The sequence below is a fragment of the Megascapheus bottae genome, chromosome 20 (assembly GCF_031878675.1).
Source record: "Megascapheus bottae isolate mThoBot1 chromosome 20, mThoBot2.hap1, whole genome shotgun sequence".
NCBI classification, from domain to species: Eukaryota; Metazoa; Chordata; class Mammalia; order Rodentia; family Geomyidae; genus Megascapheus; species Megascapheus bottae.
The window spans coordinates 2,426,453-2,441,217 of record NC_143528.1 but is presented as its reverse complement, the minus strand read 5'-3'; the positions used below and the strand labels follow the sequence as shown (position 1 = coordinate 2,441,217).

Here is a 14,765-nt window from a genome sequence, read left to right as displayed (position 1 = left end):
GGGAGTGTGCTTGACCAGCATGTACAAAGCCCTGAGTTCTATTCCTTGGTACCACATACACAGAAAAAGCCAGCAGTGATCAAAACTAATCTCCAAAGAAACAATCATCTCATTAAAAAATGGGCCAAAGACTTAAAGATAGTCTTCTCTGAAGAAGAAATAATAATGGCCTATAGACACATGAAGAAGTGCTCTTCATCGCTGGCCATAAAGGAAATGCCAATTAAAAGAAATCTAAGATTCCACCTCACCCCACTTAGAACTGCCAGGATCAAGAAATCTAATAACAACAGATGCTGGCGGGGATGTGGCCAGGAAGGATCACTACCACACTGTTGGTGGGAGTGTAAGCTTGTTCAACCACTATGGAAAGCAGTATGGAAGTTCCTCAAAAGACTAAACATAGAGCTCCCCTATGACCCAGCAATTCCACTACTTGGCATTTACCCAACCGTCCAGAAACAAGAACATACTAAATCCACTAGCACAACAATGTTCATTGCTGCACTATTTACCATAGCAAAGATATGGAACCAACCCAGATGCCCCTCAGTTGATGAGTGGATCAACAAGATGTGGTATTTATACACAATGGAATTCTATGCTGCTGTCAGAAAGAACGACATTGCCCCATTTGTAAGGAAATGGAAAGACTTAGAAAAATATTAAGTGAAGCCAGACTCAAAGGAACATAGTCTCAATGGTTTCTCTCATTTGTCATAATCAGTAGAAATCTCCTAGCAGAGATTTACAATAGAGCAAAACCTAGATACATAAGGCCATGTAGTATAACGCTAAATGAAAGGGCCTCCAGGATATAGAAACAAAAGCCATATAATGAGTGATTATTGTCCTTAATATACTATGTTATCTCTCATCTCTTTTGCTGTTCCTTGGTCATCTCATATTGTTACAGTACTTCACCTGGTTATCTGATATATTTTATATATGTGTATTTGGTTATTTGAAATAGGATAGGGAAGGGGGGAAAACAAAATGAGGGGTGGGGATGGGGGGGAGGGAAATGGGAACCAAGACAAGAGAAAGGGTATCAGTGTTTGTGAAATAATGCACTTTCTATCTGGTGAATATAATGTAACCCTTCTATTAATTAATATAAAAATATATGAAAAAAGCCAGGAGTAATGCTGTGGCTCATGTGATAGAATACTAGCCTTGAGAAAGCCCAGGGACAGCACCCAGACCCTGAGTTCAAGCCCCCTGGGTAACAAAAAGAAAAAAATATGGAAGAGCTGCTACATATCCAGGAGAATTCAAAAGAGAAACATTAATGCTTCTTATAAAAAAATCCACCGAAGAATAGAAAAGGAAATATATAGAACTTCACAATGATTATGAAATCATAATCATATTAAACTAGTCTTTTGCAATTCCTGTGATACGTCTTGTAGAAAAAAAGTATTGGTTGCAATGGATTGAATGTCTGTGTCCTTCCAAAGTCTATATACTAATCCCAAATGACTTATGTGATGATCTTTGGAAGTGAGGGTCCTCTGGGAAGCAATTAGATCATAGGGGCAGGCCTCATGACTAGGACTATTGTTCTTACCAGAAAAAAAATAAAAGGAGATGGTCCAGTCCTAACTACCTATGAGGCTACATCAAGAAGTGGTCTTTCCACAAAACTTAACTCTTACCAGGAGCCCAATTGATTGGCATCTTAATTTTAAACTCTTCAGAACTGTGTGACATATATTCCTGTTGTTTAAACAGCCCCCACATTATCCTAGGCTATGTTGGTAAACTGGGTTTTTTCTTTTTTATATATTTTTATTGTAATTAATAAAAGGGTTACATGATATTTGCCAGATAGAAGGTGCATTAATTCACATACATTGATACCCTTTCACAATCTTGGTCCCCATTACCCTCCCCCCTACCCCTCAAAACTGGGTTTTTTCTTTTCTTTTTGAATTATTTTCAAGTAGTTGTATAAAAGGGCTTCAATTGGCTATGCTGTTTTTGTTAAAATAGTTCAAGCCAAACAACAAGGCTTTGATCATATCCTACCTTTACCTCATGAGCTTTACCCTTACCTTTGCCTTGTGCAAACCAGCCTGCTTTTCCCCAGAATATCCAGATATGGCTTGTGAATGACTGATTCCCCCAAGACAAGGCCAGACAATGACCACCAAATTCTCAATCTTTGTGTTCACTGAAAACTATCATGAGTCATCAACTTTCCACCAAGTCTAAATAGATCTTGCTTTCGAAAAGCTGATTTGGTTAATGATCAAGAAAGACAGCACAAAATCTCTCTCTCTCTCTCTCTCTCTCTCTCTCTCTCTCTCTCTCTCTCTCTCTCTCACACACACACACACACACACACACACACACACACACACACACATACATACACACACCATATACTAACAAACTGCATAAATTTACTACATATTTCACTATCAGTCCAACAATGCATGTGACATTTAAGAGCTGGAGCTATAGTTCAGGGGTGCTTAGTTCTATCCACTGGTATCTAATGTCAAATAAGCTTTAATGTTGAACTAGGTTGTGAATTTACTTATTTTGAATATAAAAATTGGGAATTGAAGTATAATTTACAAAAATATAAAAATTGACAGTTTCTCACTGGGTCTTTGTAAAGTCAAGTTCAAGTGGATCCTAAAAGTATCTGTCCAATGGAACCTTCTCATAGCCCTTCTTTCTTGCCTTTGAGGTTTTGTATAGCAGGGGGCTGCCTTGGCACAGCTGGAAGCCTTGTCTCAAGCAAATTCCACATTCAAACAAACCCAATCAAGTCAACCAATCTAGGCCAAAGAATGAAAGCAAGTAACCTACCAACAAATGATGGCTTCTGTGAGCATCTGTTTGATTAACACTAGAATAATACAAATGAACTTATCTTTGAACTGTTCTGTGTTGTACATGCTTTCTGTGCCCTTTGTAGTCTGTACTCCTGTTCTGTGCACACAAGAGACTCTCAACAGAAAGTGGCTGATGAACTGATTAATTATAGGAGGCACCAAAAAATAATTCAAAAATGAAGAAAAAGCTTCCTGAATTAACACTTCACATATACTTTACAATTTATCGTGTTTCTTTATTCATTCGATTCCTTTAACAATGCTGAGACAAGCAAGATAGCAATTTCAGTCCCTGATTATAATCACAGCAATCAAGTTTCTGAAATTCAACCCAAAATTGGAAAACTAATGTGTAGCACAATTGACCTAGACCTCCACTTCTAACTCTAAGTGTATGGGCTGGTAAATGCACCTGTCTTGGCAAATTCACCATGAATTTGGCTGTGCACTACTTAGGAAAACAGAACATGTGACAAAATAAATGTTGGTGTTGTGCTATGTTGTATTGTCAATACCCTAGGCTGCCACTACAACTTTGACTTTTGTTTCTGCCACTGCCCTGGGTGAACAAAATTTCATCTTAAATTCATTGCCTTATAGGACCTGAGATTTTACTTAAAAACAAAGTGTTTAAAGAGGTAACTGGTTAAGAATAGGTCATATTGTATTAGTGGACTGTAAGTCTAATCTCATATTCTATGGAGAGAAAAGAATGTGCTTGGAAATACTTTTCAAAAACATCACTTCCTTATATGAGCCTGCAAATTAAATAAATCTTTGTCTTCATTCTATATCTGTTTTAAAACTTTGTCTTAAAACCTGGAGTCAGACTCCTGCTTTAACTCTATAGATGGGCGTGTTAATCTTTCAAGGACTATCTGCCTAAAAACTGATCCTACCTAATCTATCCCCCTTCAAGGCTGCAGGCTCAAAGATAAGAATAACTAACTAAAGCATTTTTATTGTTAGCTTTACAATGCACTGCTCCAGACGCTGAAAAAAGGCATTCCAATATCGAATTCCAGTATCAGAGTCTTAAAGATCATGCCATGCTGATATTTCTCCATCTCTCTCTCTCTCTCTCTCTCTCTCTCTCTCTCTCTCTCTCTCTCTCTCTCTCTCTCTCTCTCTCTCTCTCTCTCTCTCTCTCTCTCTCTCTCCCTCCCTCCCTTTCTCCCTCCCTCCCTCACTCCCTGTCTCTCTCCCCCACAGACACGTACACACACACACACACACACACACACACACACACACACACACACACACCTCTTAATCAGGAGCCATTATCTCAATAGGCACCAGAATTAAGGTAATGATCAGCCAGTCCCCAGTTTGACCCCGCTTTGACTGAGTTATGCATGCCTCTTTCCCCTACTATACAAACCTCTATGTAAATCTATAGTTATCTCAATAGTCCCAAAGGTAAGCTGAAAGACTTATTGTCTCTCTTCCTAGGTATGAATTTAATTAAGAATTAAGAAATTGACAATTAAGAAATGAATAAACTTCTTTCCTTTGCCCTTCACAACTACCTAACTCTCCAATTGGCAAGCTGAAGTTAGTAACCAGACCTAGACCTGACATAAAGGAATCTCCAGGATCTAGCCTCTGGTCTAGGGCTCTGGTTAGAATACATAAAAACAATCACAGAGAAGTACAATTTGTGGGATGTACTGCAAACCACACAACCAGGACAGGGGCAGGCACATTTTCACCTAGCTTTCCAGAGCTACCTGCAGCTTCAGGTTTCAGACTTGCAGCCTCCAGAAGAGAAGCCAAATACATTCTGCTGTTTTAAGCAACCTGGTGATACAATTAAGCAATTCTGAGATACTAATGTGACCATGATTCCTTTAGAGTCAGAGATTCCATCAACTTTTGTCTAGGGAAGGTATGGATTAGGCACAGCCAGGAAAAATGCCCTGTTCCCCTTTGTTCTCCCTCTGTGCACACAGGGCCATCTCTCGAATTCTCCACCCAGCATCTATAACCCAGGTAACTGGTGCATCTGGGGGCAGTGGGAGGTCCCCCAGGATCTGAGGTCACTTTTACATCTTCTGTAACCATATCTCCTTCCTTCCCTCTCCCTATATATAACTTCTCTGCATGAAAAAAGTCCTCCTCCCACTTTGCACACCTCCATCTTGTATGGGCAGCAAGTTTAGTCTCCCTAATAAACCCTAATAAACTGCCAGAAGAACCATGTGGAGGTTTACTTTCTCAGTCCTTATGTAATGGTGCCAAAACTCAGGAGTGTCAGGAGTTGCTGAATCTTCTCCTCTCTCTCTTTCTGAGGGTCAGTCTGCCCCCTGGTCCCCCTCCATGGACCTCAACTGCCAAAGGAACCCCATGTCCAATCTATTGTCTTTACCATTTCTGGCCATGCATTCACTGCACCATCTGGAGTCTTCTGCTCCTGTCTGTCTGGTGAGTGACTCCTGTCTACTACAGGTTCTCCCCCCCCCACTCTTTCTTGCTCTCTCTCTCTCTCTCTCTCTCTCTCTCTCTCTCTCTCTCTCTCTCTCTCTCTCTCTTTCTTTCTCTCTCTCCCCCTCCACCTTGCTTACATGCTCCCATACCCCCACACCACACCAGAGGGACTGTCTATGCCTTTTGGCCTACTTTCTACATTCTCAGGGACTACTCTTTTTTATGTCTTCACCAGACTTTCTCTAAAGGACTCCATAAAACCAAAATGCCTTATTTTTATTGCAACAATTTCTGCCAACACAATGATAAATGGTCAGAGGCTTTCTTTGTTTTCCTTGCCTATCCTTCTGTCTATCTCTTGTCTCCCACTGTCAAGCCCGCCAAGCCCTGTATGGCTGACACAGCCTCCCAGCCATCCCGCCTAGAAAAGTAACTTTCCTTGTCTTGTAGCAGTTCAATCTCTCTCTCCTAGGTTTCAGCACCAGTAGGTAAGGATTGAGAAAGGAGGTTTCCATACGGTTGTTCAGGCAGAAGAGTTTATTTGAGACAGACTAAGCCTCTTGCCCATGTAAAATGGAGGTATGCATGAAGGGATTCAATCATGTGCAGAGAGGATGACAAGAAGAGGGTGGGGAGGAGGTATGGCTATAGAGGATGTAGAAGTGACCTCAGAGCCTGGGGGACTTCGCTTTGCCCCTAGGTGTACCCGTTGCCTGGGTTACAAGTGCCTGGGCAGGCACTTCTAGAGAAAGCTACATGTAAAGGGCCAATTTTCCTGGGCAGACCTAACAACATGGATCTGTGACCCTATGTTCTGACAAGCCATTCCTATCCTTTGCATTTGTCTCACACACACCTATGAATAATCAGCTCAGTGTCATCCTGCCCAGGAAACCTAGTCTTCCTCCCTATCCTACAAGGGAGGCTAGGACCAACCTGTCTCTTGTATCCCAGGCAGAGGCCTGGGGAAGCCAAGATTCAATGGGATACATGGCTGACATAGCTGACTAGATCCTAATCTCTGTTGATATTTAGAAGCTTTCCAGACTGGCTCATGAAGTGATACAGTTTGTTTTCTATCCTCATACCCATGTCTCAGTCAGCCACCTATAAAAACTGATTTTACATTTAATCCTCTTCTCTGGCTTCAACAGAAAATCTCTTTCTCTAAAATTCAGGAATAAAAAAATACGTAAGATCCATTCTAAAGAATAAAGTATGTGAAGGGGGAATTTCAAAAGGTGTAAATGCCAAAACAGGAAAGAAAATAATTAATTTAAATGCTAGTAATAATAACAAAAAGGTAACAGGGCTTCTAAGTAAGCTATTATGTATGTATCCATTCCCATAGTTTGCAGAAGTGTGGTCAGTGCTGGATAATCAAGAACAAGTTTTCTCTGTCTTTCATTTTGCTGGGGATTCTGGGCACATGTGGAAGCTCTTCCAATCAGGGACCACTGTGCTGCAAACCTATCACATCTCCTGCAAACAGGCAGGGTGGGAGGAGCAAAGAAGCAAGTGGAAGAATATCTGTCAGAGAACAGAAGGTGCTGTTGGAAAGAGAACCAAAAGACTGGATGTGATAAGCAAAAACAAAGTGATAAGAAAATATGAATTATCTCAGCTGAACCAAATGAGAAAAGTGTGTATTATATATTATTAATATTTAAATTTCCAGAGAGTAAAATGAGAACAGAGGCTATGTTCTTAAAGCTTGCTCTGCTGGAAGAGTCAGTCATCATCACAAGCACTTCAGGAAGACTCAAAGGCAAGAATGGAAAGCTCCCTAATTGGAGGCTATTGGCATGGAAAAGATGCAAGAGAACCAACGAGAAGCAGAACCTCCTATGTTGTTGCTTAGAACTACATTCAGTTTCTTGGAATGGTTGTTATAGGTCAGAGATCAGTTTCTATATACGGTCTTGTCATGATCCATTTGTACAACTGGTTTCTCAGTCTTCGGTGTACAAAACAAATCAATCCAAATAATTACTGGCATATGCTCTCAGATCCTTGGAGTATAGGGGAAATGTTTTCTGCACTGTATGCAATGTATCAAAATATATATATGAAAATTACATTTGCCCTTGAAGCATACACACAGTGTAACAAAAAAAATCTTCTCTTTTAAACATTAGTATCTTTTTGCTTTTGCTGTTTACTGATTTACTTTCATAGTATGATTAATAAGTTAAAGAAAAATGATGTAATAAATAAACCAATAGCAGATAAAAGTTTTCAAAACCCAGGATACAGCAGAGGAAAAGTTTTCAAAGAATGCTTAAATATGCCTTAAATAAAGAATGCTTGCAAATACACCCTGCTTTCAAATTCAGACATCTTTTCTCACCATACACTAGGCTCAGGTTAGTGTAGGGAAAAAGTTAGGAAATTATGAGTCTGCCCAAAGTAGCAAAGACTCCAGGCTTTCCTTCTGTTTCTCAAGCCCACCCCAGGAGCTCACATATAAATACAACAGCCATGATTAGAAAGTAAGTACATGATAATAATCTGAGTCCAGTAGTTAATTATCAAGTGGGTCTGAACCCTACAATTTCCTCATCTTTAGAATAAAGCTCTAAATGCCTATTGAATTAAGGATCCAGGCACCACTGTTAAATCATTTCAAAGGATAAAAACTAATTTTGTTCTACCTGCTAATAAAAAGCATGTTTCCAGTGTAGCTGCAGGATTTGGAGATAAAGGTTGGTTTTACCTAACCATGGCTTAACAGGTTCTTTGAGTAAGAATACCTCTAACAAATTGATATTATCCCTCCTCACTCCCATTTCTCTCTTCCATCAGGTAAGGTCCATTCTATACCCTATGACCCAAACCAAGGTCTATCTTTCAGTAAAACTTGATTCAGGATTGGGTCCCTGAAGTAATTCAGTTGCTTCCAGTTCACATACTTACTTGTACAGAATGTTAATAAATACTTGCACTGTGAGATCCAAGCATTTACATAAAATAATGACCCCCCCTCTTCACTATACTATGACTTCCTCCAGTCACCTCTGTTTTGATTTTCTGTTTCTTTATTGAACCACAGTCACAGGGCTCCTCATGCTTTTCATTTCTTCAAAGTCACACTTAAAGAATACTTGCAAATACACCTTGCTTTCAAATTTGGACATCTTTTCTCACCATACACCAGGCTCAGGTTAGTGTAGGGAAAAAGGAAGGAAGGAAGTCTGCTTATTATGGGCTGACTGACAAAGCTTGAGCTTTAAGAGATCAATGGTTAGCCCAAGGTGCTAAACCTAACAGCTGACAAAGCTAGACACAAACCAGTTCTCAGCAGTTTGCAAAGTTTTCATGCTATGTCTGGCCTCCAATGAGCTCAAAATGTTGCTTCACACAGACAATAAACTAGCTCCACACTGCTCCAGACCAGCCTCTGTCAGAAGAGCTCATTTTGTAATGCTATGAGGCATGTTTGGAATGAAGTTCATGCACTACACCATTCTTAATAATCAAGGTCCTTGGTTGGTTACACACAGTGGCCCTGCTCTCTGGACTCCATTTTTTCTTTTAACAACATTCCCAAGTCTATTTTTTAAGTTTCCTCAATGATCACATTAATTTTCAATAAGAAAAGAGAGCGCTCACCCTACAAATAAGATCACTAGCGTTACTGATAGCACAAGGTACCAATTCCAGGCCTTCGGCCTCTTCCAACCTCAGAGGGCAAGAAATTGCTATGTGCAATCCCCAGTGTTCATCACGAGCGCCTTTGCAGCTGGAGGGTACACATTCCACTCACGAGGAAAAGTAACTATGCTGAGAGAAAGGAATATTCACTTCATCAGCCTTTGCCTTGGCCTATCGGATACAAACCCTTTCATGGACTTTATCTTCTCAAAGCAACTTTCTAGCTGTCATCTATTTTCCCAAGTAAATATTCCTTAAGGGGAAGAGAGTACTGATCAAAAAGCCTGAGTGTCTTTATTTGCAAAATATGTATAGTCTTCATTATAAATTAACAAACTGACATTCTGCTCTACATAGCACAGGAAACATACACTGCATAAAGAACAAAGCATCTAATATTTCTGACAGATTTGCCCCTCAGGTCATTGTCTTCTCACTGCTTTGTCCTTTTAGAGCTTTGCCTCTTGTCACTCAGCCTTGCTCAGCCTTGTACTCTATACTTTCTCTAGTTATATGGCCTCGATACAGTATTAGCCACAACTCCAGTACTGGCAAGTCCTGACAGGCCAAAACACAAACAGAAGAATAGGATTTGTTTACATAGAATATTTTTCTACAATGTTGAGTATGAACTACTTCCACTTACTTATCTTTGCCATAAATCTTAACATGCCTACAACTCCTGTAAATCACCTGAGATCAGATGGCACCAGATACTCACGTTTTCTGACCGGAGTCTCTTAGCAGGACATCCACCATCTCTGGGGTGAAGCATATAATAGAGTCGGACTTTGCTTGCATGCTTTCGACTCTGGAGAGGAAAAGAAGGACATATTGTAAAAGAGAAGTCATTTGGGAAAGGACGAGAAAATCTTTTGGAACACAGCCAGTGACTGCAAATGCAAACTATTTTTTTTTTAGTTGAAAACACTTTTGAGTGCTCCTGTGAGACATGTGGGAAACAGTTTCAGACAGATTAAGTGGCTTGTCCAAAGTCCTAAAACCTGTGTCATTTTGAGAAAAACAAAAACCCAATGAGCAAGTTAAGTGATAGCATTGAGATTGTTTAGCCTGGAATGGATTTTGTGTTTAATTATCCTCCAAAGTATAATGGGTAAGCAGAGGAAGCAATGTAAGAATCCACTGTGATGAAAGACCAGCACGAAGAAAGTATCTGTCTCTCTCGCTTACCTGTCCTACATTGGAGGTGAGGATGTGCAAGGCAGGGCAGTCATGTATGTATAATACTCAAAGAAGAAGCTTTCTTACATTTCTACCAAACTGAAAGAAAGGAAGTCATCAAGAGACATTCTCTAACGTCTCACTGGAACAAGCAAAAGGTAGGATAAAGAGATGCAGGTGAAGGAGCACCTCCTGCACATTTCAAGCTACAAGCTACATTGATCTGCCAAAGGCAAGCAAGGAGAAAGTGCTCCCATCCATCCTTTCGCTTAAGACATTTCCTTAACTGACAGCCCAGTCTGGCTCTTATCATTTTGGAGAATATTGCAGCTCTAACCTCTGTGCTCTCCTACAAGCGCGACAGTAGAATGAAAGAGCACTAAAAATAATTATTCCAAAAGTTTAGTTAATCTCAGTTCTAGCTGTACTGCTTTCAAGCTGTATTATAATAGAGATTAAAGATGTATTTCGAGTCTAAATGAATGTTTTCTCCATGTACAAAAGGAGCATTACAATGTACTGAGAATCAAGCAAGACAGTTTATTCATTAGAATGTACATAATACTAAACTTTTCTTACTCACTATGCTTATTTATACTATTACTGAATCTACTACTACCTGATTCCAATCCCTTTCCCATTTTATTTTCTCAGAAAAGATTTTCTTCTTTTCAAGATCTTTGTTCCACTTAGCTTTACTTACAGTTGAGGCCAAGCCAATATCAGGATGATGGTTTACTTTTATGGATTAGCCACAAAGGCAAAGTGATTTTCAGAGAAAACACGGCAAGTACATCTTGTTTACAGGATGCACTTGTAAATCCTTTCTGCTAGCTTTCCTCATCCATCACTTTCTTAATTCTGTTATTCTGCCTAGAGCAAGGAGACTATGCTTTTAAATAGTCCCAACACACATTTAAGACCTTTAAATGGGTTTAAAATTACTAATAGAACATGAGAAATTTTTACACATGTATAGAAGTAACAACATGTGATTTGAAATGCACTGCTAACACTTGGGGCTATTTCTAGGTCTCCTAGTAGGTTTTAAGTTACATGAAGTCTTTTTGCTGTTATTGCTGAAAAACTTGATAAAATATAGAAACAGAAACCTGTGTAGGCAGGAGTCTGAGAATTTAATATCATTGTTCAGCTTCTGCATATTTTTAACAATACAGTATAGACTAGAACTTAAAACGTATTTACAAATAAATGTCAATTAATAATACACAAACACACACACACATATATATATGTTATACACATACACACACATACACACACACACACACACACACACACTTGTTTGCTACTATCCTGTTGAGTTTTAGGAGGAGGAAATAGGATATTATTAAGAATGAAAAAGAATATATTTAAACAAAAACCCAAAGACTGAACTTAAACACAGACTACGGGTAGTAGAAAAGCACAGAAAGAAAGTTAAGTGGTAAAAAGAAAAAAAGACAAAGTGGTACTTTATAAGCTCAAATATGACCAAAGTAGCTTTCAATTTTGCATTTATTATTGCAGATAATGTCTTATCCAAGATCCTGAGTCATCAATCCACCTAAAGCCCTAGATTCCCAAAGAACAAAATGATGGCACAACTGGAAATTTAATAATGTGGCCTATTTTGTGGCTGATTTCTTTTTTCTTTCCCAAAATACTGCGTTTCTTTTTAAAAGACTTTTCAGCAAAGGCAGAGTTCACCAAGTATTTAATTGCAGTTTCACAAAACTAGTAAAAATCCATTAGCTAAAAAGAAAAAGCAAATAAATGACAAGCTCTTCTCTAAAGCCATTAGTGATGAGAGAGGCTGGGATTTGAGGCATATTAGCAATCTTGATGATTAGAGGCCTGTTTTTCCTGTCAGTTCCTTCTCATTTGATAATTATGGTGGAAGAAGGTCTAACCACACAGAGTAGAAGTAGGGTCCTTTTCTCATCTTAAGGGTGAAAAGAAGCAAAGTTTTAGCAAATATCAACTGCTTCTGAAGTGGGAAAGGAGACATCTTTCTCCCTCCTTTGTTTTTTGGGTTTTTTTTCCCAGTTCTAGGCTTGAGCTCAGCGCCTGAACACTGTCCTTGGCCTTTTTCAAGGCTAGAGCTCTACCACTTGAGCCTCAGCACCTCTTCAAGCTTGTTTCTATGCATGTGGTATCGAGGAATCGAACATGGGTCTTTGTGCATGCTAGGCAAGCACTCTACCACTAGGCCAAACTCTGGGCCCTCCCTCCTTTGTTTTGTCCAGACTATTTAAGACAGATCCACTTTCTTCTCCATTTACAAGCCAACAATAAGTACACACATAAGATAGCCCACAGTGCTCAATGGAAAAAGGCCCATTTCCCATTAGCCTGATTCAAATGCAGAGTTGCTTCCAAATTATGTGATGTGACAGAGGGAAAGGGTTTCCAAAAGACTTTTGCAAGGTGTGGTACAATGTGCCCCACATCCAGCTTTGGACCTGGTCCTCAGGCCTGTTCATGTGCCAATATCAAGGTATTTTTATAAATAAGGTTTATAATACAGTTTGAAGTTTGGTATTGATAGTCCTCCAGTACTCTGTTTCCTGTTAATGACTGTTTTTACTATTCAAGGTCTTCTATTATTACACACGAAATTTTGGATTGCTTTTTCTATTTCATTAAAGAACGCTGTTGGGATATTGATGGGTATTGCATTGAATTTATAAATAGGTTTTAGCAATGTTGCCATTTTCATGGTGTTAATCCTCCCAATATAGGAGCATGGGAGGTTGAGGCTGTTAAAATGGAGTTGCTTTTCTGATTTCAGCATCACTCCATTGTTGGCATATAGGAAAGCTACTGATTATTGTGAGTTAATTTTATATGTTGCTTCTTTGCCAAAGTTCTGGATCAGCTCAAGTCACTTAAGAGTGGAGTCTATGAGGTTTTTTCAAAACAGGATCATGTCATCCACAAAGAGGGAGAGGTCTAATTCTTTCCCTGTTTGGCTCGGTTGTGTTTGTATCTTGCCTTATTGCTCTGGCTAGGAATTTCAATACTATATTGAAGAGAAATGGAGAGAGCACACATGCTTGTCTCATTCCTAATTTTAGAGGAAATGATTTTAACTTTTACCATTAAATATAATGCTAGCTGTTGTCATATACGGTCTATTATATTTAGGAATATTCCAAGGATTCCTAGCTTCTCCAGCAGCATTTTCATCATAAAGAAGTGCTGGATCATGTCAAATGGTTTTGCTGCATCTATTGAAATGATTGTGTGGTTCTTATCCATGTTCCTATTGATGTGTTGCATTACATTGACTTGCATATGTTGAACCTGGTTCCCATTCCTAGAATGAATCCTGCTGGGCATAGTGTATGGGTTTTTTGATTAGTTGTTGAAACCAGGTGGCCATAAATTTTATTGAGAAGTTTTACATATATGTTCACTAAAGAAATAGGCCTATAGTTCTCTTTTGTTGAGAGGTCCCCGTCTGGTTTGGGGCTAAGGGTTATGCAGGGCTCATATAATGAGTTTGGTATTGATCTTTCACTTTTAATTACATTGAATAGTTTGAGGAATATTGGAGTGAGTGCTTGACAACAAGGATGAGTCCCTTATGGTACTGGCCTACAAGTGACTGCTTTACCTATATTTTACCAGAAATTCCTTGAAATTTGGCAAAGTAACTGCACTTTTTGAATTTACTCTAGCAAACTAATGAAAACTTCCCCACCAAAAAAAAAAGAAGTTACAACTATATTGGAGTAAAAATATTCATCACAGAATTATTGAAATTTTTTAAAGCTAGAGACTAGTTAAAGTAGCCATGGAATACCATTATATTAAATAGAAAGTGAGAGAAATTTTCAGAATTGAAGAGTGAATAAAATCCCTCCATGATGCATATGATCATTTAAGTGATGCTTATCAAAAATGAACGCCAAGAAATGGAAACAAAAGTACTTTAGCTTACTTTTTGTGGTTTTTATTTTGTTTTGAATTTTTTTTTTTTGGTTTTCCATCTTTGTCACTGATTTCTGTACTTTTCGTCTTGTAAATTTATCTGATTTAGGTAGCAGAGGGTTAGCACAGAAATTGTAGTACAAATAGCAAACTAATTTGTCAGTTATGCTCACTAGACAGTATACTGAAAATAAACTATTTGAGGGAAAGCAGTCAAGAGGAGAAAAACTGGTAGGAAATGGGAAGAAGTAACACTGCTCAAAAAGAAATGTATTGGCTGGGAGTTTGGCTTAGCAGTAAGAGTGCTTGCCTAGCATGCATGAAGACCCAAGTTTGAGTCCTCCGTACCATATACATAGAAAAAGCCGGAAATGGTGCTCTGGCTTAAGTGGTAGAGCTCTCGTCCTGAGAAAGTCTAAAGGCAGTGCTCAGACCCTGAGTTCAAGCACCAGGACTGGCAAACCAAAAAAGAAAAAAAAGAAGAAAGAAAAAGAAATGTACTCATTATCTGCCTTATGTAACTGTAATCCCTTTATAATAAAATAGATTAAAAAAAGAATTTATGACTCCTAAACCAGCAATGCAAAAAATAAGGGAATCCTACCTGCAGAAAAAGATAGTCAAAATCAGAAAAAAAAAAAAAACAGACGCTACTAGAAGAGTACATGAGAAAAGAACTGTAAATCACAAATACACATACACTAAAAAAAT

General features: G+C 38.8%; 1 protein-coding gene across 1 annotated transcript in view; it reads right to left on the bottom strand.

The window, feature by feature from the left end:
* The window catches only part of Zmat4 (zinc finger matrin-type 4), a 341,626-nt gene that overhangs the window by 266,210 nt on the left and 60,651 nt on the right, over window positions 1–14,765 (bottom strand). Inside the window, exon 2 of the mRNA XM_090353748.1 lies at window positions 9,655–9,744. Coding sequence (XP_090209874.1) covers window positions 9,655–9,744 — 90 coding nt within the window. The remainder of the gene's footprint in view (window positions 1–9,654; window positions 9,745–14,765) is intronic.